The sequence below is a fragment of the Pristis pectinata genome, chromosome 25 (assembly GCF_009764475.1).
Source record: "Pristis pectinata isolate sPriPec2 chromosome 25, sPriPec2.1.pri, whole genome shotgun sequence".
NCBI classification, from domain to species: Eukaryota; Metazoa; Chordata; class Chondrichthyes; order Rhinopristiformes; family Pristidae; genus Pristis; species Pristis pectinata.
Window position 1 is genome coordinate 25,188,319 of NC_067429.1, and position 26,999 is coordinate 25,215,317.

The following is a 26,999-nucleotide window of genomic DNA, read 5'->3' on the forward strand; positions in this document are numbered from 1 at the left end:
GACCTTCACTCTTGTATTCCCACTCTGCTACAGGAGAAGGTTGCTCATCAAAGGAGGCAGCAGCAAAGAACTGGGGAAGGACCAGTCTGCCTAAATATTTTAACCCTTGAGGATGAGACTATGCCATTTATAATGGAAAGGAAGAATAGTTATTAGCAATGCTGGAGGCATCAATAATGAGTTCACTCCAATCTTAACCTGTTTGGAATCATTCTTCTTGCCCCTCTTCCAACAAACACTTATAACTCCAATGCAAAACTCCTGATGAAATGTGATTGACCAGAAATATTTGGTGTGCCTCTCCTGTCTTCATGCTCCTACTAGCTGGATGTTTTGGTTTCCTCTCACATCCCAAAAAGGTGCTCGGTGATAAGTTGATTGGTTACTGGCAGAGCCTAGGTAGGCGCTAGGAGAATTAAGGATGGAACTGATGCTCGTGCAAGAGAGAATAGGTTACAGGGAAATAAGTAGGGGGATGGGACTGCCCTAAGAGTCAGTATTGGCTTGATGGACTAAATGACCTCTTCTATGTCAGAAGAAAATATAAATAAAATAAATGAGGAAGGCCTAGCAAGCAACTTCTTTCACTTAAGCTTCTAAATGATAAATATAAGTACTTCAGCAAAGTGTAGACCACCAGAATTTTAAATATCTGTAAAATGTGAACAATTATATTAGTAGCCAAAAATGAACATAAACATTTCATTGTCTGTTTAAATGATGCCATTTAATGTCCCATTTGGTTAGGTGAGATCAATACATGGAATATGTTGGTGAGGCCCATTCCAAATTAAACCCCCAGTCTCATTTCAGCATTGCACACTGATTAACATCATAATTTGCTTGCTCTGTAGGGTGTCAATTATTGCAGAGCAAACACAAATAAACTCCTTCACCAATAAGCGTTCAGCAAATTTCTCTAAGTGTGTATGTGCAACTTGGATACTGCTTTCAAATGTAGGAGGCCTGCATAATAGCCGAGAAAAAATAGGTGAGACAAGGTCTAATTTCTCACCCCTTGTGTAAGTGCTTCTGATTGTAGAATTGTTAAAGGCAAATGATTTCTATCAATCTAGAAAAATCATCCTTATAAATTTAGAAACAAAAACATTGGTAAATAAAAACTGCTTTTGTAGCAATTGGACAATGAAATTAAATATTTTACTTTTTTTAAAGAAAAGCTAAGCTTTATAAAATTTGAAACTTGGTTTCAAAAATATGACATTACTTTCAAAGCTGCATTATTAGCTAGCACAAAAATGGTAATCAATCAGAAAAATCTGTAACTACTGCTGCTCCTGATGTGTTGCTAATGTCACTGGGGACAGAGTCCTTCCTGTTTTAGCTAAAATTAATTGCAGAGGAAACTGCACATTAACATTCAACAGTATTCACTGCACCTCACCAATCGGAGATGTGGCTTTTAAAAGCAGAATTGATGTTTCTTGATTAAAATAACCTAGCTAAGATAGCTGCCAACAAGACTTGAACATCCACAGCCAGGAGCATTTATTGTTTTGATTACTCAATGGCTTTCTCTGCTGGGAAATCATGTCCAGTATTAAACATCTTGATCTTTATCCTCACCATTGCAACTGGTAAGTGTCTCCTTTTGTATTTTTTAACTTGTCATCATTTCAGTGTAATATGTTGCATGTGAAGCACTTTGAAATTATCTTAGAGATGTGAGGCAACATTAATTATTGCTAGTCTTTCGTCCAGTCTAATCTACATCTGTTTATAAATTGACATCAAAGGCTTTCTGCATATGAACTTCAGTACGAATCTGCAGCTCACCAAAAGACACTGTGTTATCACTTGTTATTGGCCCTTATGCTCATGAATGGTGATATTGCACTGTGTTGAGTATTTGGTTCAAGAGAGAATTAGGCAAGTTAGAGCTGAGTGCCTCAGCTACAAAAGTAAGGTCCAAAAACAAAAACAGGAAATGCAGGGAATAAGCATCAGGTCAGCTAGCATTTGTAAAAAGTATATATTTTTCTCTTTACTCTGGCTGGTGTAATCAATGTTTCCAGCATTTTAGTTGCTTAATAAAATTTCAGATTTCAAGCTTTTCCGGGGTTCTTTGTTTTCTATCATTACCAATTTATCCTGCCTCTTTTGCTGAGACACAACGTGAAGGTTGTTCGTCACTGGGATGGTAAGTGACTTTCATGGCTTTTTCAATGCCCCGTTCAACTGTATTTATTTGCAAGCAAACACCCCAAAGTTGTATACAGACACCGAAGAGCATGTAGAAAAATAGATACATAAACAGTTGCATTTATATAGGATTTTTTACATTCCTTTGGATGTTGCAAAGTGCTTGACAGCCAATGAAATACTTTCTGAATTGTAAGTACTGTTATCATGTAGAAATCAAAATCCCCATCAACACTAATTGTAGTAAAATTCTATTTTGTACAACAATATTTTATGCCCTGCACAATAAATGTTTTATTTATCTCAAAATTTATCAGTAAAAATTGTAGCAATTATATGTGCATACAGCCTGCTTTAGTGAATTGTAATGTGTGCTAGCCACAGATAGCACGACCCCAAAAAAGCCTAGCAAGGGGTCAAGCACAGTCCAGACCATTATTTTCAGCAACTGGTGGGAATCACACAAGGCTGTGTGTCAGTGATACTCTGGTTACATTTTCAATCAAAGAATATTATGCTGAGGTCGACCTCAGTTCTGCAGAAGGTAATGTAAGTCACTGTGACACACTTACACATGGAGGCCACTGGCCACATTGTAATGATGTTAGTAAGCATGCAACAAATAATTGACACCACCATTATGATTTTCTAGCACAAATATGTGCTTAGGTACAGACTTGGAACAAGCCTTATCAAAGAGTGAGGAACTGCTCCAGCTTAAATTACAGGAGTTGTTCCCATTTGATCTGCTATCAGGAAATCCAGCAATAAACCAAGGCCTTGAATCATGTTGGATGATTCCATTGACTCCTATCTCAAGAGTACTTTCTTCTTTCTTTGTGGGAGTCCAAATATGGTGACATTTGTTCCAAGTGCCTTCTTGGAGACACCTGCTCCACCAGCTGTTGAAGACAGGACATAACAACTCTCATTATCCACCCAACAGTTGAGCGAATCTGCCCAAATCAACACCACCACTTGAAATAGCATTTCCCATCAGAAACTACTGCATGAAAAGCTCCTGCTACAGTGGGATATCTCACTGCAAAGTCTCCACTTTTTACTACTTTCAGTCTTTCTCCTAAAATGTCCTTTCTTGGTTTGCTGGTACTAATTAGATCTTAGGCTTAATCAATGCTCACCAACATTTAATGAATAAGAAAATAATAATTTTGGAACATGAAAAATGCTCTTCACAATCTTCCATCTCACTGCCAAGCATCAACCCAACACACACCAGCTGCGATCTCAGTCGGGAGTTAACATAATCAATATTGCAGAGGGAGAACCATCCAGATGAATTTTGTCCTCTGATAATATTTATTTTTCTTCACCGTATTAGCAAATTAACCTTAAGACTAGCACCAAATGTTCAAAATAGTAATACAGGCTGTCCCCGGGTTACAATCGCCCAACTGATGGACACCCCTGCATACGAATGAGCTCCCCTAATATTATTAAATTCAATAGTCCAACGTACATACATATGTCCATTTTTAAGAATGGCAGAACTAGTTTCCTCTCTCTCTCCACTCTCAGTAGTTGTTCTTTCTTATCAGTCTTTTGATGCCATTCATTACAATACTGTGGAGGTATGGTTACCATATTGTATGATCTTTGTGCATTTTCCAACTTATGGACAAAATCAACTAATGGACGTCTGTAAAAACAGGATCCATTCATTACCCGGGGACAGCCTGTATGTTTGACTGCTGAACTTTAATTCACAAAATATATCAGGGATATAAAAGAAGGCTGATTTACTTACCAGGATAAAACAATATTTCTGCTTCACAAAATAGACATGAAGGGAAAAGAGCAAAGGACTGAAACATTCATTAATATAAAATGACAATCCTGATAAAACAGTTACAAGCTTTCTCAAAGTTTTTCTTCAGAATTGCCATAGATCACTTTTATATTTGCCACTCACTCTGCATTCTAACAACAAAGGCTGTTAGAATGTACAATCACATTCTGAGTTCATCCAAGAAATATTTTTTGCAAGGCCACTGCAGTTCAAATGGCATCGATACCTCAGAGACACACAAGGACATTCTTCATAAAAGTGTATTCCCAAGAGTATGGAAGAATGAAGTGCTTAAAATGTTAAGTAGGTTCAACTGGGTAGGTAAGAAAAAAACTCTCTAAATGAGGAATCAAAACCTACCAGTTGTTTATTTCTCCCCTAGTAAAACTAATCAGAAAACTGGGTTTTAAATCGTTTCACTGCTTTAGATTCCATGGCCCTTACCTCGGTACAAGTGACAATAATAAACCAATACCAATACCAATGAATGTTTCCTGGCTTTAAATCAGAGCTCAGACATTGAAGAAATAAATCAGAAAGCACTTTTTCGCACAGAGATCTACAAAAATAATTAAATTTTCTTCTGCAAAAGCTGGGAATGCTGGAATGATTGGAGCCTGCTGAATCAAAGCATTCATTAGGTAAGTGCATCAAGGGATATGACGCAAAGGAAAGAAAATGGGATTTAGCTACCAACCATGTTTGGTCTAATTCAGTGTTTCCCAATCTTGGGGTTGCAACCCAATTTACGGTCACAAGTGATCAAAAATGGGGTTGCAAAGATGTTTGACCAGTACTTTAACACAAACTTAAGTCATGCTGACTTCATTATTTGGAGATGCAAAATATTTCCAGTGTTTAATTGGCATCATCCTTGGAAAAAGGTAGGAAAGCACTAATCTGTTGAATGAAACTGGGCAAAATAACCTACTCCTATTTGTTCCTTTCTCACTAAATCTCTCAAGTATTGAAATGTCATTAAATACATACATTTAAGTGCAGGACTCTGACTAAAATTCCAATAATGGTGATAGATCTGCAACTTTGTTTTGCTTTTCAAAGATTTTTGACACTGCTTAATTTTCTTCCTGTAAATGTTCATCAGGTTCAGCATATTTGTCTATCAATGTTAAGAAAAACACTTCAACACAAACACGTTACAATTATAGCAAGCAGGATGATACTTCAGTGGTAGATAAAGAAGCACATACTGATTTGCAAAGTTCATACTGATGTAAATGATAAATATTTCTTTGCAGCTTTGTGAAACATGTCAGATTAGATACAAGATGGAGCTTCAATTTTAGCACAGCTCAGTAAACAGTGATTCCTGTCCATTTGGACAGGAAGAAGCAGCAGATATCTCTGTGCAGCACCAGTTTTAAAGAGTTCCTGTCTTTAATATGTGCAATTTTTTTCTGCCGTTGGGACCTAGCTTCATTGTTTCTTCTGCCCAAGGGACAAAAGTCTGTGGTTTCAAGGCCAACCTGAAGTGAGCTGTGCCAAACCAGTCATTTCCCAGGGGGCATGGATCCACGCCAAAAAGATGCTCAGCAAGCTGGCATCAAATTTCAAATGAATAAAATTCACTGCAGATCAGAATGAGCTAAAAGGGGTTGCCAGTGTGGTGGCATACTTCATTCAGAGTTGGAATCAAGGTGTGTTGCCAGACCACATTAGAAAGTAATCCTTCATCTGTCCAATTGTCAGAAAAATCAATCTGAAAACCGGGTTAAAAAATTTCTCTGTTTTATATTGTGCGTGAGTTTCCTATCTACAGGTGCTTAAATAAGGAACAAAAAATAGACATAACTTAGCTTCAAAACAGCAGTTTCCTACAATGTACCCTCACCTGTAGCCTGTCCATTGCCTTTGACTCCTTGGTCACCAAGCATCCAGCTCTCTGACAAATTCTTTTCTCAGCCACTGACTTTGTGTCCTGCTCTCCACACTTCTGATCAGTTGCAATTTCCATTCTTTGACCCATAACCAACATGACGAGAAATGTACAGATATGCACGGTAGTGTAGCGGTTAGCGTAACGCTATTACAGCACCGGCGACCCGGGTTCAATTTCTGTTGCTGTCTGTAAGGAATTTGTACATTCTCCCTGTGTCTGTGTGGGTTTCTTCCGGGTGCTCCGGTTTCTTTCCACGTTCCAAAGACGTACGGGTGAGGAAGTTGTGGGCATGCTATGTTGGCGCTGGAAGCGTGGTGACACTTGCAGGCCGCCCCCAGAACATTCTACATAAAAGATGTAAATCACTGTGTGATTCGATGTACATGTGACTAATAAAGATATCGTATCTTATCTACATATTCTAGTATTTATTATACTACTCTGAAGGTGCAGCTTTTAGTACCAGTGCAAACAATAATGAAACTCTCCCTGATTCCCCATCCCTTTGAATAACAGCCTGGATGGAGGCAACAAATACTGTCTCACCTGTGATTAGACTTTGGCAGTAATTGAAGGAGATCTCTGCTGACCATTGATACCTTAATGTGCTCACATTTAGCTTAATTGTATCACATTGTCCATCACTCTATCAGAGAGGAAAATTCACAGCCACCTACAACAATCATCACTCTCCAAGTTGACAGATACACTCTTAGTTAAGAACTACAGCCCAGCATGGCCATGCGGTTGATAAAGCAAATGCTAAACACAATCATGCATTCAACACAACATTGCTAGATGCATAGATTCCCATTAAGCACCCATTTGCCAGGGTCCTCATTTGATACTAACTCAACCAAGCCTTCGTCTTCTCCACTTGTTCCTCAAAGGTATGTGGAACAATTGGATAAAACTGGATGGGATGCATTAGGTTGTAATCATCTTGGAAACATTGCTCAGCCTGCATTGCATTTCTTGGCACCCCCAGGACCAAACTAGGACCCCCAACACTGTACTTTCTTCCCAATCCTCCACAATGGATAAAGGAAAACATGCAACAGGCCTCAAGTGTTGCTGCATTTTGTAATAGCAGCCTCACAACACCTTACAGCCTTTTAAGGCCACCGAAGAATTTCCTAAAGACACAAAATGCTGTAAATACCAAGCAGGTCAGACAGCATCTATGGAGAGAGAAACCGAGTTAATGCTTCAGGTCAAAAATTTGTCATCAGAACCAGGAAAAGTCAGAATTGTGTTTTTTTTTTGCGAAGGGAGAGGGGTGAAAATAAGCATAATGTCTGTGATGGGATGGAGAATAAGAGAGTTCCCGTCCACCACCGTCGTCCTTCACCTGGCTAAATGTTTTTACATTTAACAACTTCTCCATTAAATCCATCCGCTTTCTCTAAAGCAAAGGTTTAGTTACAGGAACCTCACATGGATGCAAACTATGATGATCTCTTTGAGGGTCATGGCAAATTGTAATTTTTTTTCAAACTCCACTCTCTCACCCTTTTTCCCAATACATTGATGACTATATTGGTGCTGCTTTGAGCTCTTTTACAGAATTTGAAAATTTCATCACCAATTGCTACAAGTTTCTTCCATTTCTTGATTTCTCCACCTCCATCTCAGGGGTAAGTTAGTGACCAATATCCATTCTAAGTTCACATAACTCCCCCAACTATTTTAACCATATCTCCTCCCACCTTGTTTCTTGTAAGCATTCTGTTCCATTCTCCCATGTCCTCTGGTCCATTATTTCCATTCTAATAATGACATTTCCCACACTACTGCCTTCTTTTTCTTTAACCATGCCTTCTTCCCCACCACCATAGAAAACAGGGCTTCCAAATGCATCTCTTCCATTTCCCACATGTCTGCTCTTACCCGCTCCCCCTCCCCTGTGGAGTCATAGACAAAGGGGAACCATATTCTTGAGAGCAAGAATACAGTTCTCCTTTCTCTATGCCTCCATATTCACCACATCATTTTCCAGAATTTTTACCAATCCCTAAAACCATACCATTACCAGTCACATCTTCCTTTACACTCCCATTCCCAGCATTACAAACCAACTATTTCCTTTGCATCTCCCTTGTTCGGTCTCCAGTCTCCACCAACAATCACTTTCCCTTCTCATGGCACCTTCCCGTGCAACCACAGAAGATGCAACACTTGTCTTTTTATCTTTTTGCTTTCCATCATCCAGGGACTCAAACGTTCCTTCCAGGTGAAACGATGAGTCAGTTGCACTTCTTCCAGTTTAGTGTATTGCATTCAGTGCTCATTATGTCTCCTTTTTACTGAAGAAAGCAAAGGCAGATTGGTTGACTGCTTTGCAGGACACCTCCATTCAATCTGCAAGGGTGACCCTAAGCTTTCTGTTCACTGTCATTTTAGTTCTCCGCCCCACTCACACTGTTACCTCTCTGTCTTTAGCCACTCACTCTCTTTCTGCTAAGCCCAATATAATCTCAAGGAACAGTATTTTATCTTCTGACTAGGCACATTACAGGCCTCAGAACTCAACATTGAATTCAATGCCTTCAGATAACAAGCCTTTCCAGTCTGTGTGAGAACTGGCCAGTTCTGGTGAAAGGCCACCAATCTGTAATGTTAATTCCATTTTTCTCTCTCCACAGATGCCACCTGATCAGCTAGGAGTTTCCAACATTCTTTTTTATTTCAGATTTTCAGCAACTGCTTTCTGTTTATCTTATAGTTTTCTCTCCTCTCTGTCTTTATTAATCTCCTTGTATTACACCTTCTCCTAACAGAGCATCTGGGTTTAACAAGCATTCACCATTCTCTCCCAGACAATGTTAATATCATTTGTGTCATTGAGGTCTCTCGGTTTCCACACTATCACAGACATTCCCCCTGTTCTCTCCATCCATCCCCATTCTCTGCAACATAAAAAAAATGCTTGTTTTCTAACCTTTCCTAGTGCTGACAAAATTTCATCGACCTGAAACCTAACTCTGATTCTCTCTCCACAGATGTTTCTAACCTGTTTAGTGTTTCCAGCATTTTCAGTTTTTCATTCAGAATTCTACAATCTATAATATTCTGCTTTTCAGTTTCTAATCCTGATTATGTAGAAGACAACAATCCTGTAAGGTTAAAGTTTGCTAAGTTTTGACTATGAACCTTTAACTTGGCTTTGAATGTTCCATTAAAACTTACGCTAATTCATCTGTTATTTATGCAGCTGGTTTTCACACTTCTTTCAATATTCTCTGCTCATTGTATAATGGACTAGAGCTAGCTTTCAATGGTTCTAATTTAAATTGCTAACATTGATTTAAAATAGGAGTGCTTAAAAAACTCCACTGGAAGTCAGGGTGCGTTGAATTAAACAGATATCACTGAGTACAGCATCGAGTCATATGAATCAGAAGGTGCTCAGTTTGACTCCTGGACTGAGATTAGTTAGTCAATTAAAAGAAACTCAGTAATTTGACTGCTATGACCCACTACAACGTCATGTATTGGAAAGGAGAAAAATCAGCAATGATCCAAATATATTGATCTGGTTGGAAAATATACGGTGATGAACATGTTATGAATTATTGTGATCTTCCCATGACCAGTCACCTAGGAACACAAAAGACCTAGAAGCTGTGGCTGTTGTTTGGCATGCCAATGACCATTTTGGTCATGCTTCACCACCATAATTGTCAATGGCACCCTGGGTCTACTACACAGGTGTCTTGCAAAGGAACCAGTGCCCTCCAAGACCAAATCTGGGTCTGGGCACAGGGAGTCAGTCAGCAATCAGAAGCTTGGGAATGGGAGTCTGTGGATAGAGTCGATGAATAGGATTATAGCCTAGAGAGAATCTCTGGCCTTGGGACAACGTCTTAGGGATCACAAATTTGAGGACCCACGTCTAGGGGGCATTTGGGGATCAGAGTGCTGGAGTAGTGGAAACTGAGTCAGCCAGTGGGTCAGAGATGAGATGGAATTCTCAATTAGAGAGGGGTTGGTATTGTTTTTGGGATAGCAGAACCAAAGGAAATAAGTTTCAAATAGGATTTACCATAGTGATATCCTTGTGTAATGGTCTGCTGTGGAAGCAACCAACAGTGGCCAGTCCTAGAGTAATGAAGACTAATTGTTCAGACATCAAAAGGAAACAACATCACCTCATGCCAGCCTGAGGCTGAAGCTGCACCAAACACAAGTATAACCAGAAAGAATTAGGGTGGCACAGTGGTGCTGCTAATAGAGCTGCTGCCTCACAGTGCCAGAGACCCGGGTTCAATCCTGACCCTAGCTACTGTCTGTGTGGAGTTTGCATGTTCTCCCTGTGACTGTGTGGATTTCCTCTGGGAGCTCTGTTTTCCTCCCACATCTCAAATACATGCGGATTGATAGGTTAATTTGTCATTGCAAGTTGTTCCTAGCAGGTAGGTGAGTGACAGTATTTTGGAGGGAGGTGGATGGGTTGATAGACCTTAGGGAGAATGAAATTAATGTCGGACTAGTGTAACTGGATGCCTGATGGTCAGCACGGACTTGGCAGGTCGAAGGGCCTGTTTCCGTGATGTATCTCTCTATGGCTGAGTGCCAGGTTAAATTTCCAAAGTCAAATGAAATTACCTGGGAATAGTTGCTGCACCATCCAAAACATATTTTCCATTCTGCAGTGCTGAAATACTCCAATGCAACCTAACTTCCAGACTTAATGATCTGGGCAACAATCAGTCAACAACAAGCTTAGCAAATGTTAAACTCTGGTGATGTCATTGCAATTGTCCTTCTACTTAAAATCAAGGCAGGAAAGGAATACATGTATATTGTCTGTTTTACTTACAGGTGTGCTATGTAATGAGTTGAAGGTTAGCTACTCTGCGCCTTATCGAGCTGTTACGAAAGGAAACAATGTCACCCTGCACTGTTTCATTGAAAACTTGCCTGCGGACAATAATAGAAACATCAAGTGGTATAAACATGGACAACCTCCCACTGAATTGAAAAGTGCAATCACTAGGAACCGCGAAGCCTGGCTTAGAATTTCCAATGCAAATAAATTGCATTCAGGAATTTACTACTGTGGTCTCCAGAAGGAAAACGTTGAGAAACTTCAGTGTGGGGCAGAAGTGAATGTGCAAATGAGTAAGTAAGACAATAAACTATGGGGATATTTTTTGTTAAAATGTCAAAATACACGTCGATAAACTGTATGAATTTTTTTCTTTGACAACTAATGACAAGTAACTTAATCAATGAAAGCTGAAATATAAACAGAAAATGCCAGAAGCACTCAGCAGGTCAGGCAGTGTCTGCGGAAAGGGAAATGAACATTTCAGGTCCAAGACACTTGACTTTCATCAATAAAAGCTTCTCAGAATTAAATTTCTTTTAACAGGGAACAGATTTTCTCAGCAAACTTCCTGAGTGACCTGTTTCTCAGTGTAGATAATAGCCCAAAACTTTGTTATTTTTTGCTGGATGCTCCATAGAGAACTGGTAGTGACATTTTGTTATTGGGCCAGCTCATCTCTCAGTCCTGCTCCTCTGCCTTATATGACTGGAGCTATCAATCCTAACAGAAAGCCAAATGCTAGCAAGCAGTTTGTGTTTTGTTTTCCTTATTTTAACTTAACCATATCAGAATCAGAATCAGATCTATTACCACCAGACATATGATGTGAAACTCATTGTTTTGCTGCAGCAGTACAGTGCAAGACATAAAAATCAATAAATTACAAAAATAAATAGTGCAAAAAAAAATAATGAGGTAGTTTTCATGGATCATTCAGAAATCTGATGGTGGAGGGGAAGAAGCTGTTCCTGAATCGTTGAGTGTGGGTTTTCAGGCTTCTGTACCTCCTCCCTGACGGTAGTAACGAGAAGAGGGCATGTCCTGGATGGTGAGGGTCCTTAATGATTGACACTGCCTTCGTGAGGCACTGCCTCTTGAAGATGTCCTTGATGGTGGGGAGGGTTGTACTGGCTGAGGTGGAGCTGGCTGATTCTATAACCCTCTGCAGCCTCTTGCAATCCTGTGCATTGGAAACTGCATACCAGGCTGTGATGCAACCAGTCAGAATGCTCTCCACCGTACATCTATAGAAATTTGAAAGAGTCTTTGGTGACATACCAAATCTCCTCAAACTCCTACTGAAGTAGAGCCACTGGCGTGCCTTCTTTGTGATTGCATCGATGTGTTGAGCCCAGGATAGATCCTCTGAGATGTTGAAGCCCAGGAACTTGAAGCTGCTCATCATTTCTAACGGTGACCCCTGAATGAGAACTGGTGTAAGGTTTTAAGTTGACACTTAATGTGTTTTAAGTAGTTGTATTAATCATTTTGTTAAGAAACTAACTTATTTAAATCCTTTGAACTCTTCTTAAACGTACCTGATCATCAGTGAGCTGTTAAGATGCCAGCAGGGTGATGCTGGCTGTTACTGATCACTCAACCTGGTGGGATGGTCAAGGCAGTGAGGCTTCCAATGCTGAAGGAAAAACAAGTGTAAGTTATGTCATCAGAAACACTATGTGGTTAGGGTAGGGTAAAATAAAACAATTCAGACAAGGCATTCACTGTGGTGCTGTTCAAATGGTAATTAGTAATTGGTTTATAATTGTCACATGCAACAAGATACAGTGAAAAGCTTTTATTTGAGTGCCATCCAGACAGATCATTCCATATATAAGTACATTGAGGTAATGCAAAAAGGCAAAAAAAAAAACAGAATGCAGAATATAGTGTTACAGCTACAGAGGAAGAGCAATGCAGGTAGCCAAATAAAATGCAAGGGCCACAAATAAAGATCAAAATGCAAATTTGAAATAACATTAATAAATGTGCAATTTGGGATAAAGAGAAGTCCAACTGGACTGTTCCACCAACTTTAACAGGGTTAAGACACAAATTAGCAGGGCAGGCCATTGAAGCAACCACTATCCAATTGGTCAGAAATCCTGATGGTTCAGTATCTGCCTTACTTGGTTCAGTTTCCTATGCTCGTTAATTAATCTAACCTAGTCCGCCTTCCTGAACTCCTTTAAACTCACCGGGTCCCTATTCCAATTCTCCTTGTAAACACAAGGGGGCCTGTGTTCTTCTTATTGAAAAAAAAGCAAAATAAAGATATGTTGGGGTATCAATGGGAGTAAAGTCCAGAAAATCTGCCAGTCCAGTACTACTAAGGTCTCAAGTGTGCCAGATTAATGGAGTTTTAAATTCCAATAATCCAGTACAATGGGTCCTTGATGGTGTTCAAAGGGCGGATTTTCTGAACCCTTGGATTTTATTACCCTTGATGCCCCAACACATTTTTAATTCTTTTGTATTAGTTGTTAATACAATACATTATCCAGTGAGGCTTGTAAATTTAAAAGGAGTGTGAGAAATGGAGCTGCAGTGAGTTTAAAGGGAGCATGAGAAATAAGGACACAAGAGACTGCAGATGCTGGTGTAGCAGCTAGCTACACACCACGAAATAAAGACACAGAGTCGCTGGTTTCAAAATCAGAGGTGGAATGCAGACCCGGGGCGCGGTACGTCTTTAATAACTGAAACTTCCTGCACTACAGTTCCCGCGCTGACGTCACGCGCGGGTCACCTGACCTTCCCGCTTGCGGGCTTTCCCAGCCCAACGCTGGGGAAGAAGGAGGGCCCCGCACCATCTTGGATCGGGGCCTACGACGACGTCACGATGTCGGGAGCCGGTTCGATGCCAGTGCGATGAATCACTACACTGGAATCTGGAGCAACACACAAAACGCTGAAGGAACTCAATGGGTCAGGCAGCATCTGTGAGAAATGGGGCCTCTATCAATTCAAAGGGAGTGCAGGAAATGGGGCCCCAGTTAGTGGAAAGAGAAAATGGGAAAGAGGACCACAGTAAATTTAAAGGGAGCACAGAAAATGGGGCCCTGTGAGTTTAAAGAAAGCATAGGAAATGGAACCCCAGTGAATTTAAAGGGAATGTGGGAACTGGGGTCCAGTGAGTTTAAAGGGAGCATGAGAAACAGGGCTTCAGTGAGTTTAAGGGGAATGTGGGGAATGAGACCCTTGTGTGTTTACAGGGAGTGTGCAAACCGGGCCCCATTGAACTTGAAGGGAGGTGAGTTTAAAGGGAGCACAGGAAATGGAGACCTGGTGAATTTAAAAGGAGAGTGGGAATAGGGCCCGGTGAAAAGGGACAGTGGGAAACAGGGAACTCATGAGTTCAAAAGGAGCATGGGAAATGGGTCCTGGTGTGTTTAAAGGGAGCATCGGAAAAATCACCTGGTTAGCCAGATGCCAAAACATTAGGATGTCTAAATAGTCAGATGAAGGATTATTGGAGTTTTGCTGTAGTTTGACCCATGAGGTAACTGAATCTATATTTGAAACAAAATCTAGGCCACTATTACAACACCAACCTTCTGTCAAAGCAATGCAGTCAGAACATGCTCTATTGTTTATATTCCAACTCCACTGAGAAGGAAATTGTTAATAGATAGGTTAGACTTCTGCCCCTGAAAGCAAAAAATCGGCAATCTATAAATGTAAACAAACAATATAGGAAACAGCAGGTCAGACAGAGAGAGAATCAAAGTTAGCTTTACAGGTGGATAACCTTTTGTCTGAACCAGAAAAAAAGTGAAGACTTGAGGGTTGATGCTCAGCTCTTCAGCTGCCACTGTGAAAAACACTGCTTAATGTTCATTTCCTCTACCTTTAAGATCAAGTAGCTTCTGTGTGGGCAGCTGATTCACATAGAAGCCATGCATTTGAAGCTTACACTGACACCTTAATCTTTCAATGTTTAATAATATGATTGAAATCAACTGATTTAACATTGAACTCTTTACCAAATCTAAGCTGTTACAATGCTAATGTTTATATGTTTCATTTGTTTGATGTTGAAGTTCTGATTTAATATTTTTGCTCTATCAAATCTAAGCACTGTAGGAAGGTTTGGGGACCATTTTCAAATTGGGCATGACATTGTCAGGGCAGCCAAGCCCAAGGTCTATTTCAGGAGGGCAGAAGCAGTTAGGATGAGATTTGAATGTGGCATTTCTGCTATAGGCATGATGCCACAGTTTGCCAATTGTGGAAGGATCTTGCAACGATAGTGGTGGGGGGAGGTAGATGGATGCAAAGCCAATCTCAAATATTGAATTGAATTGAATGACAGTCAAGAGCATGGCCACCAATTGTGGAGTGATTGAAATTGGCCATGTACAACACTGGAATCGGATGAGTGCAGAAATCTCAGAGAGCTGCAGTACCAGGAGAGGGAACAGAGATAGGGACATTTCAGGCCATGGAGTGACCTGAAGGTAAAGGTGAAAGTGTCAAGACCTTGCTGGACTAAAAGCCAATGAAGTTATGTGATCATGGGTAATGGACAAATGGGACGTACCAAGGTCAGGACACAGGAATCAGAGCCTGCTCTACTGTTTAGCAAGATCATGGATGATCTTCTACCTCAGCATCATTTTCCTTCACTATTCGCCATATCCTTTGATTCTCTTAATATCCAGAAACTTATCCATCTCTATTTTGAATGAACTCAGGTGGGAGCCTACCCAATCCTCCAAAATTCCATAGATTTACCACCCTCTATGTGAAGAAATTTCTCCTCAAATCAGTCCTAAACGGCCCTCCTTTGTTCCAGACTTATCAGCAAGGAGAATCCAGCCTGTCAAGAATTTTATGAATTGCAATGAAATCTCTTCCCATTCTTCTAAACTCCAGAGAATACAGACCTAGTCTTCTCATTCAGCAAACTTGCCATAACTGGAACCAGTCTTCCTAGGTCTGGAGACCAAAATTGCAGTCTAGGCACATTCTCAACAAGGCTCTACACAGTCGCAGTAAGATTTCCTTATTCATGTACTCCAAACCTACTATAATAGAGGCTAATATATCATTTGCTTTTTCCTCATGGCTTGTTGGACCTGCACATTGGCTTTCAATGTCTTGGTCCCTTTGAACATCAACACCACTCAATCTCTCACTATTTACAAAATACTCTGCTTTTCTATTTTGTGTACCCAAGTGGATGAATTCACATTTTTTCACATACGTTCTTGCCCACTCACTCACAGTTTAAACTGGCGCACTTTGAAATTTCACTCTAGGTCCCCTCTGTTTTTGAAATATATATGTATGGAGGCCACTGCAAAAACACAATGACAAATCAACATGCAATGCTCATTCTGACATTCATACTTGAGGAAAACTATTCTGTGGATGCAAGGCTCACAAACTGCATGGGTCTTGCATATTGAAATAGACCGTAACAGGTAGTTCGAGGCCTGCTTTGGCATTATTGAATGGGGACTCTTCCTTATTTGGCAGACAAGAGAATTAGAAATATCCATCTTCTCCCAGTTGGTTCTTTTAAGTCTTTCTTGTCAGTGATCAATTAGCACCACTATGTCTTGCTGCTAATGTTACCTTGCCTTTCTAATTCTTTCCTCAACACATGACCTCTCCTGATCCTCCAACAAATCCACACGTGATCTTTTCCTTACTTTGTCTGATACACGTATCAATCCCCAATATTCTCTTCTCTGTTCAAACCATCTCTGCAACTGATTCCTTGAGTAACATATCCTGAGTCTCCCTCTCTCTCTCTTAGACTTATCAGTAACTCCACCAATTCTCTCTCCCCTGCATCACCACTAAAACCAAACCACACCAATTAACCACCTACTACCTCCAATCAAACACCTTCAATTTTTTCCCTTAACCCCTCCTTCATTGATGAACTGCTCTCTCCCTGTGTCTTCTCTCCTTTATCATTGCCCCCACATTACAAGCTTTCCAATGGCAAGAGTTGGCAAAGTATAAACATACGAGGCCTTTCTATCACACACAAGCCTTGGTACCCAACTTGGTTCCTCGATGTATAAGTGGAATCCAATTTTCACTAGAACCCTCTTGATTTCCTGCCACAAATTCAGCAAAACAACAAGAAAATGGGATTATCACATTATGCACAGTTCACTGGCTGTGGTTACAGCAGAAAATTGAGAAAAATCTCATAAATTTGACCTGAACAAATTCTGATAGATATTTCCCATGCCCTTTGATATATATATAGTACCCTTTACCTTGTTGTGTTCTAGATGTCAGTAGAGCTTGAATGTGAACATGCATGAGTAAGATGCGGTCCCTACAAAAGTTGCAACCTGCCTGGATTGCCCTAGTATTGAAGATTAGTCACTTGAACATTTTGGTAAATAATCCAGGAGAAATCTGTATGGTTCCTTCTCTTGTCACATTCACAAGAACCAGTGGGGACACGATACCCCACAATACAATGTAAATCTGTTGCACGTATAATCTGGTAAAATTATACGATGGATTAAGCAATTTCTAGAATACACGGACATGATATGTTTTGTAGCCACCATTACTGACTAATGTATCATGGAGGTATAGGTGAACAATGCAGCTGGAGATGGAAGTCTGTGATGAAAGTAGTCAGTGACCCTAACTCAATGTTCTACTTAGATTGCAATATTGTCCTGTTGTAAAGTGTTTTTTGATTTTTCCCTTAGAATCCACTGATGTGAAAAGGCTGAAATCTGCGGACACAATGAAAGACATGTTGATTTTAATCCAGGGAATATTGTTGGTCCTTTGTCTCACTCTGCCAGGAATGCTGTTTTTTGGCAAAGTAAGTAGACAACAATTCAGTTTTCCAGCTACTTAACATTTCTCCTTCCAATTCTGTGCACTGCTTGGTTCATTGAGGTAGGTTTTTGCCCACACTAGCTCATCATTGGACACTGCCTGGGCAGAACATGGAATGGAACATGAGTTATGAAATATTTTGATAGAAAAACTTAGGAGTATAATTAAGACAGTCCACCCCTCAGACCTAATCTATCATTTCATTAGATTCTGGCTGTGGTCTGCATCTTGGCTTCATCTGTCCACCTTAATTCCATTACTATTAATACTATTCCCCAATAAAAATACATCTCTCCGATGCTTTCTAATTTCTAATCGATCGCCAACCTCAACAGCTTATCTTTCTGGGAAGAGATTTATTTGGAGATGAGATTTCACCTAAAGTTGAAAACAAAATATTTGTAAGTAGTGGCCCATAATTTTGCTGAGTGGGGCCCATTTGCCACTCACATCCAGTGTTCTATATTCAGTTGGCTCAGATCCACAAGGACAAACTTGCTGACCAAAGCATTCTGATCTTGATTAGTGAAGCCCTGTACATTGGGAGCGCCCTGAGCAATGTATCCAAGTCAAGTGGGAGGAAGAACAAGCCCTCACCACAGAATTGCAGGAAAAGACTTTGACATGTGACAAAGTTATGCCACCATCAACAGCTGAGGATCTTCTTCACTTCTCCTGAATGTCCCTGACAACTGAAAGCATTCAAAAACTATTGGAAATAAATAAGACAAAATGTATTAAAAATTATTAAAAGTTATAAAATATAGAAATAAAGTAGTCAAAAACATAAAAAGTTTAAGCAAATATTAAAAGGATTACAGGCAAAATTAAAATAAGGTAACTCCTCATCTTTCCTTTTACACAGGAAATCTCCTTTGAAGTAAATGGGTTTACAGATCACGTGCCAAGTCCAACATAAGTGTTGGGGAATCTTATCAGTTTCATATCCCGATCACTGGAGTCTTCTATAATTGTTTTTCATATTTCCTTGTGACATAGAATGAGGCCATTTAGGCCACTGAGTCTATGCCAGCTGTCAGAGCACCCCATCAATCCCATTCCCCAATTCCCTCTCACCTGCCCATCAGCTGCCCTCTGACTCTGTTACCACCCACCTGCAACATAGGTAGCACACTAACCAATTAACCAACTAATTAGTATGTCTATCCAATGTGGGAGCAAACCAGAGCATGCAAAATGTCATAGGGAGAAACAGCACCTGGGGCTAGGATCAAGCTCAGGTTGCTGGAGCTGTGAGAAAGCAGCTGTACCTATTGTGCTGCCCTGCTCCTAGAAGAGTTCAGCAGCAAATTTGCCAACTGGAACTTGACAGCAGGTTTGGGGCTTCTGCATTCAGATGCATTTGTGGCAAAATTCCAAACTCGCAGGCATTTATACAGAATCGCCAGCATTCCACAGCAAGATACAGCCCAATGATTGTCACAGCTCCATACACCCAATGCAGAAAGCATTTATTTGCTGCTTAAGTTCAACCCATGGTGCTTTATTTAAAGGTCTGACGTGACAAGTCATCAAATGATAAATAAGTTATGAAAATCATTTTTATTCTTTGCAGAACAATCAAAGGAAAAAGAAAAATGATGAAGCCGAGACTTACCACATGTATGAGGTATGAAGCAAAGAGGATATTTTATCTCTTAAAAATGTATATTCTCTCGATGTGAATGTTAAGTGTACCATTTGAAGCATCATAAATATTTGTGACAGTTGTACTAAGCATGGGTCCTCTGGAGACAACTTTCGCCAGATCATCCCGTAGAAATTGTAGACTGGCAGCCAGAGGATAGTTGGATCCTGGAACACACTGCCTGAGTGGTGCTGGAGACGGGGACTGTAACCCTAGTTAAGAAGTATCTAGATAAGCATTTGAATTGTGAAGCCACAGAAGACTATGGAGTAAATGCTGGTAAAATGGATTGGTGTAGATGGGCACAGGGACAACAAGTGCTTGGGCAACGTATAAGTTTAGGCCAAAAGGTGTCGAGTAATTTTCACATAACGCAAGTGCCAGGCAAAGACTATTTCCAATAAAAGTCAGTTTAAGCAGTGCCTCCCCACCCTTGACTTTCAACAATATTATGATTGACCAAGACCCCACTATCACAGCTCTGAGATCATTACTGACCAGAAAATCGGCTGGACCTTCACATAACTACTACAAGCAGCTCTTTTGCTAGAACATCTGTCACATTTACTTCAGCTATGAGGCACAAGTCTGGAGTGTAACAAAATTCCAGAAATGTGATATCATCCAAGGCAAAGCAGTCCATGTGTCAGGAGCCCCATCCATTTTTCTGAACGTTTGCTCCCTCTGCCACAAGGACACTATGGCTATTCTGTGTACCATCTGCAAAGTGCAATTCAGCAGTTGCTAAGGACTCTTCAATAGCCCTTCCAAACTTATAATTTCGAACAGCTAGAAGGTTAAGGGCAGGTGGCAGATGGTAACACCACTGCTTGCACGTTCCCCTCCAAGTCGTACTGCATACTGATTTGGAAATCTACCATTGTTTTCTCAACATCAGTAGGTCAATATCTGGAACTCCCCACCTAACAACACTGATGGAAATATCTTCAATTCACTTGACTGAAGCAGTATGATAATTAAGCATGATTGGAAGGCATTTACGGATAAACAAAGAGTGTGTAAAATAGTTTCTAAAGGGGAGATAAAACTCCAGCCATTTCATGGTTTCTTTTGAACTTGAAAACCAGCCACCAATCCAGATGAAAAAGCTGATGCTGTTTGAACTACTGGCATTCAACAGAACTGTAAAACAATAATTAACATTTAATTAACCTCACACTTTACGCACTGTAGATAAATTCAACTTTAAACAGATAGGTTTCATTACATTTAATTTTATTATACCAGTAGAATAATCGATTATATATTACACAAGTATAATATTTATGTCCTTATAAAACAGAATGAACTTCAGTAAATATGTTGTTATAATTGATATTTTTGTCCTTCCAAGACAGCACAGATATCAGTAAATATCTTATTATAATTTGTAATGCACCTGAGTTTCCAACACATTGACTGTTTCAGGATTTCTCAATCAAGTAGATGTTATGTCATAATTGTAAATTATGTGTAATTGCGAATTACATCACAAAAGAGAATAAAGAGCATTGGCAGAGCCATAGGTTTTGCAAATATAAGAGCTGTTTTCTCAGTGGAGAATAGCACACACAGAAGGCTCTGACCAGGAACTGGTAAGCCTTTAGTACTGAGTTCCTGTCAATTAAAAAGTCAGTAGCTGGTAGCTGACAATGTCTAAAGTACAGCTCTTTGTGAGCTGCTCTCCTAAGAAAGAACATCCAACTGGGATTCAGTATCAAAAATAGTGGTTAAAACACTGTCAAGCCTGGTTGTCTCAGCATGTGACATTAGGGTACAAAATACATTTGGCACAGTTCTCAGTTGTGTTGAATGTGTTTGCATCGAATTTCTTTCTGCTATTTTTTGAAAGGTTAACATCAGCACATAAATAGTATAGGGGCCAATTTAGTACAAGAGCTTTAATTTCTCACAACAGAGGAAAGATAGTCAACAGTTGATCCTGACTATCCAAAACTGTTTTTTAAAAAAATTTACAGGATTAAACACATTCATATGATTTCTTCGATGTAGGGAACTGGAAAAGATTCCTGAATGATTTAAATTACTGAAGCATTTGGTGGAACAGTTTTCTTCTCTTGAAAGTATTTAGAGTTTAATTATACACTGGCGTCTATTGGACATGGGATTGAGACTGTTGACATTTGTTTAAAATAATTGCAATTCTTAGTAATCAGTAGAAGTATCTTGATTTTGTCGGTGTGAACTTAGATTGGAATGAAATTGATACTAATGTATGAAGCATGTTACTGGATCAATTTAAATTGCATGAATAAGTTGCATGTTTGGAGTTTTATCAAAAGTATGATTTTTTTTAAATTGTGTTTTGTTTCAAATGTAGGGTTTGGAAGTTATGCAAACAGCCATGTATGAGGACATTGGCAACATGAGACCATCTGAAGATAAATGGTCTGCTGCTGAGCAGCCTAACGAGTAAATTCCACAATCACATCATGAATCCACAACAGTGTTCACCTGAACAATATTATAATAGAAATAATGACATGTTGAAAATGATATTATTGACTCAAGAAAGAACAGCAGCATGCAGAATGTGGTTAAGCGATGGTCTGCAGAAGTGAATGTGGTTCCCGGTTGATCCTGAGTTAGGATGTAAATGCACAACATAATCGCAAATTGGAATGCCAGCCCCAACATGGGGAAAGGATCTGTAGATCATCTCCTGCCTGTCCTTTGTTTCATGAAGCTTGCACAGGTTTTGCTTGATTTCATTCTTCGACAATGGGTGGTCTCACGTAAGAAGGAATTGACTGCACAAGTAAAATAGCTGTTAGATTAGATATAACATTCTGAAGGTGCTAATTGCCAATTTATCAAAATTTAATCTGCACAATTTAATGAAGGATTATAAGAATTGACGTATTTTGTGAAACAGAGATGTAAACTAAATCCATGTTGTGTTTGGATAATAGTCACAAAAAGTAGATATAAATAAGCTGATCATGTTTGTACTTCATGCATAAAGAATGAAGGATGCTCCACAAGTGAAAAAACTAGCACAGGAATACTTTTTGCTGTGTTGCTAAATACAAAATGCTCCATTATATTAAGTTGAATTGATGAGCAAAAAGTTGATGAGGTGGTTACTAATAAGGTATGATAATCATCTTACTTCAGGGATCTGAATAGGGGAAAATTAATTTCTTTGTCCTAACATACTGTGGACAAAAGTGCACATGAGCTGAAGATTGCTTTAAATGGCCAAGGTGATAGCATTAACTGTAGGTGACATTTGAGTGGTTTGGCAATGTCAGCTCAACCCCAGGAATGACATGACATTCATAAACCACACTCAAAACAAACTGCAGTTTATATGAATTCTTTAAAGTGAATCCAGGTGAACTGCATGGATATATTGCTTCTCTGTTAATTTGTTGAGCTTTCTATTGATTTCACCTCAACTGGTGCCATGGTAGACAGGTATCAGTTTTTACTAACTAACTCAAATGATTTAACCAAAGGTGACACCATACTTACATATTTTAATATATGGGGATTTACTTCAAGTTATTTCAAAAGGAATCTTCCACCTTGTATGTATTGTGTAAATAGCTGAAGGAGTGTATGCTGTTATTAAGGATAATGTATTCACTTGCAAATGTATTTGTTTAAACTTGCAGTAAATGCTGTTTTTTCGTCATCTGCTGTAGACTTCCTAGGAAGATTATAAATTTATAGAGTTTGATAGATCTTGATATCCTTGATTCTTGATCATTTAGTTGCTTTTGATTTTTTTAGAGAAACTACAGCTCTACCATCACATCAGGAATTAACAATTGTTTTCTGAATTACTGCTTCATTTTGCCTGAACATGCACAAATCATACAGGCCCACAAAAATGCTTAGAATAGATCGTCAGATCTATGATCAACATCATAGACCAGATCACCAAAGTAAAACTTGTATGCATATTTTTGTCCCTTTTTCAGATATCAATGTGCCTTTCCACCTTTTGTTTTGCCAACTCTTAAAAGTCCAAAAGAATATATAATTGTTGCCTTAAATATTTTGCGGTGCTTCCAAATGATCTTTCCTGACACTGCATAATTCTATTAGCCTTGGATGTGCAAAAAGATTGAACCTTACTTCACTTTTTATTCTTAAATTCCTCACTTTTAATGATTGTCCTTTGGTGTTTCGACCCTTCTTCCTCAGACAAGTCAAATGAATCCATTTGGTAAATTCCTCTGTAGTTTCTTTTTTCAGTGATGCTGTTCATACTTTGCCTGTTCTACATTTGAAGAAAAAGAGTTCCACAACAGGAAAGATTAACCGCTTCATTTTAAGACATACAATGATTTCCAAGTCCAAGTTTATCTTTTTAATTTCACCCACCAATAAAGCAAACTGAAGTAAATACCTTTTCACTTCCTATGAGGTAATTGGTGGACTTTTATCACCACATGATGACGTCACACTGCTTGTTACTGCTGGCCAATATGTACAAAGGCAAAATAAGTGCCAATGCAAGACTTGTTAATTTGGAGATTTCATAGAAACAATCTTCACAAACAACAAAAGAGAAACAGAGAGATTTTCTCTGTGTTAATGGCTATCCTGTAAACTGGTGAAAGAGAATATAGTGCAAAAATGTGCCTTCCTTCATTGATTGCCTTGTAATTTCAGCCAGTAGGAGGCACTGTTTCATCATGAACTGGTAGCAAAAGCTTCAATGGCTACTCCCAGTAAGTGGAAAACATTTGAATTTCTTCAGGCCATGATGTACCTTTGTGTAAAAATGAAAAGAGGCAAATTGAATTTTTGGTGTACATAGTAAGTAGAAGTTTATTAGAATCTGGAATATTTCTTTCAAGTAAAATCTTATTCTTACTAGGAATTTGAGTTTAGCTGAGAATGAAAGCAGTCTCTAATAGGAAGTGGCCTTTCAATTTATCCATTTGTAATATCTGGGAGGAACATTTCTGAGCGTCTTATTTGCTCAATGAATAACTGATGGGCATTCTTTTTCTACTTAATGCTGTTTAAGCAGAAATTTCACCAGAAAGCAGATTCACAACTTCTGTTGCCATCCTCTGTTTAAATATCAACACACATATGTTAGCAGGATTGGATAACAGAACCTTTGCAGCTGAGATCAAATTCATTCTAGAATGGTGGGATTAAAGTCTAGATTTCTGCTGATGGTAGAGCTTATTTTGAAAATAAGATGAGAAAGGTCTCAATGCATTTCTTCTTGGGATGTTGCCCAGAACTATTCATCAGTCAACACGGATTTATTAAGCCACGCAGAAAGTTGAAATACATGTTGCCACTTTGGATACTTATCCAAAATAAAGTTCAGACACACTGATAAGGCAGAGTAGAGAGCACATCAACAGCTCATGCTAACATTTGATGATAAAATGAAAAAATATTTAATTTATCAATGTTGACATCTTTCATTCTTTTCAGTAGATACATGACAAAATGAACTGTACATGGAACTTTGTAAGATTCAATGTTTTGTATCAAACAATCTCTTTACTAATTTGAGAGAAATTAGTATGTTCTGGTTTAGAGTTAGCTATGTCAATAAGAATAATCTATGTCTCTGTACTGCACATAATAAACATGACTAATCAAGTTCAGCAAAAATGTTCATTCATATTCATTATCATGAGATGTCAATTAGCAACCAGTAATCAAATTAGAACAAACAAGAGCTGGTCAAGGAAAGACCATATGACCAATCTGTCAATGGCACAGACTTGCACAATCTCCATCTAGGAATTCTGCCTCCCAGGAGACGTAAAACAAAATCTAATATTTTTTTTCAGCAAATACTTTCTTTTAATTAGCTTCAAAAACAATGAAAAACATCATGGTTAGTTGAACGAAAACAAAAGCAATTATCTAACAATGAATAGTATAAATCCTTTAACAACGTTTAGAATTATGTATTCTGTAGAAAGACAGTTATGTCCATTCGTAACTCACAATACATGCCAGCTGACTGGTATACAATACCCAACATGTGCAGTTGGAGCTTTAATTTTGTTTGGCTAAAGTTAAAATTACCACCACAACACTTCAGAACAGTCCAGCATCACACCATCAAACACAGAGGTGGGAACTGACAGGAAAATTATCCAATTAACAGATTTTAAAACATATAATGATATTAGCAAAATCCATCAGAGATAATTAATTAGAACATGGAATATTGGAGGCATAACTTCTTAAAACCAAAAGGTTGCAGATCATTAAAATCTATCCTCATTCCACACTCATCTGCATATATAATTAAATTTAATAGTGGAGAATGGTATTTTATAACCAAGACTTCTAAATCAGTGTCAGGAGTAATATGCTGCTTATAAAATACAACAGTGCATGAAATCCCGAGTCAAAACAGAATATGCTGGAATCACTCTTCAGGTCGGGCAGCTTCTCTGGTGAGGGAAACAGAACTGAGCACCAGGTCAAGGATCCTTCATCAGAACTGTAAACATATGTTATAAGTTACGGGGGGGTGGGGGGGTGGACAGAGCAAAGGGAATGTCTGTGAAAGGGTGCAGACCAAAATTAACAAAGTAACTATTACTTCAAAAACCAGTAGTTAGACATAGAAGAAACACAAGAAACAAATTGAAACAGAGAGCTACAGTCACACCTGTGGAGGGAGGGAAAAAAGTTTAGTAACTGAAACTGTTAAAGTCTATACCGAGGGCGACATTGTACCCAGGTGAAAGAGGAGGTGGTGTTCCTTGAGCTTATATTGAGCATCATTGGAGCAATGTACAATGCAGAACACAGAAAGTTTAGAGCGGGAGTGGGAGTGGGAGGGAGAATTAAAGTGACAGGCAACAGCAAGATCAGAGTCATCTTTGCAGGCTGAACTGAAGTGTTTTGCAAAGTGGTCACCTAACCTCTTTTTGATGTCTGAAATGTAGAAGACACCAAACTGTGAACGCTGAATGCTTCACTTGGAAGGAATGCTTGGGTTCATGGATGGTGGAAAGGAAAGAGATAAAAGGACAGGTGGTCCAGCCGCGTGATTGCAAGAGATCAAAATGTGAGAAGGGGATTGTTTGGTGTAAGTGGATGAATAGACCAGGGAGTTGTGGAAGGAATGGTCCCTTCAGACTGCTGGAAGGGGAGAGGAGGAGAAAATCTGTTTCCTGGTGGAATCTCATTGAAGGTGGTGGAAATTTTAGAGGATGTTCTGTTGAATGTGGAGGCTGGAAGATGAGGACATGGCAAACTGTTAGCTTTTGATGGCAGGAGAGTGGGTGAGAGCAGGTTGCTGGCACTTGAAAGCACTGTTAACTACGGTAGAGAGGAAGTCATGGTTAAGAGAAAAGGAAGACATCTTTTAAGCATTGATTTGGGAAGCCTTATCATCAGACTAGGTATGATGGAGATGGAGAATCTGGAAGAATGGAATAAAATCCTTACAGGAAGCATGGTGGGAGGAGATATAGTCAAGATAGCTTTGGGAATTGGTGGACATATGATGGATATGGTCCTGATGCAGCGTTTCAATCCAAAACATCGACAATTCCTTTCCCCTCACAGGTGCTGTTCAACCCCTTGAGTTCCTCCAGCAGATTGTTGCTGCATATAATGGATATTGGTTACTAACTTATCCCTTAAGATGGGATAAGAAGGGAAGAAGCTGATATGGACGATAGAAAGTGAGATCAGGGTGGAAATTGGCAGTAAAGGCAATGAAATTTCCAAATTCTGTATAATGCAGGATGTAGCACCAAAACAGTCATCAGTGTACTAGAGGAAGAGTTGAAGGGCACGAATAGTACTGAAACAATCAAATTACTAAAACTATGTTCACTCT

General features: G+C 39.2%; 1 protein-coding gene across 1 annotated transcript; it reads left to right on the plus strand.

Moving 5' to 3' along the window:
* The first annotated feature begins 1,408 nt into the window (after window positions 1–1,408).
* Window positions 1,409–24,769, plus strand: cd79b (CD79b molecule, immunoglobulin-associated beta). Its single transcript, XM_052038705.1, has 5 exons — window positions 1,409–1,598; window positions 10,698–10,997; window positions 17,400–17,518; window positions 19,112–19,165; window positions 21,525–24,769. Exons 1-5 carry the CDS (start codon window positions 1,529–1,531, stop codon window positions 21,618–21,620), a joined length of 639 nt encoding a protein of 212 aa, XP_051894665.1. The 5' UTR covers window positions 1,409–1,528; the 3' UTR covers window positions 21,621–24,769.
* Window positions 24,770–26,999: the final 2,230 nt, after the last annotated feature.

What these genes read in the sequence shown, in the direction of transcription:
- cd79b (XM_052038705.1), top strand. Translation starts at nt 1,529, where the DNA reads ATGGCTTTCTCTGCTGGGAAATCATGTCCAGTATTAAACATCTTGATC. An exon ending in TATCCTCACCATTGCAACTG is followed by an intron (nt 1,599 to 10,697) that starts GTAAGTGTCTCC and finishes TTTTACTTACAG; the next exon opens with GTGTGCTATGTAATGAGTTG. An exon ending in AGAAGTGAATGTGCAAATGA is followed by an intron (nt 10,998 to 17,399) that starts GTAAGTAAGACA and finishes TTTTTCCCTTAG; the next exon opens with AATCCACTGATGTGAAAAGG.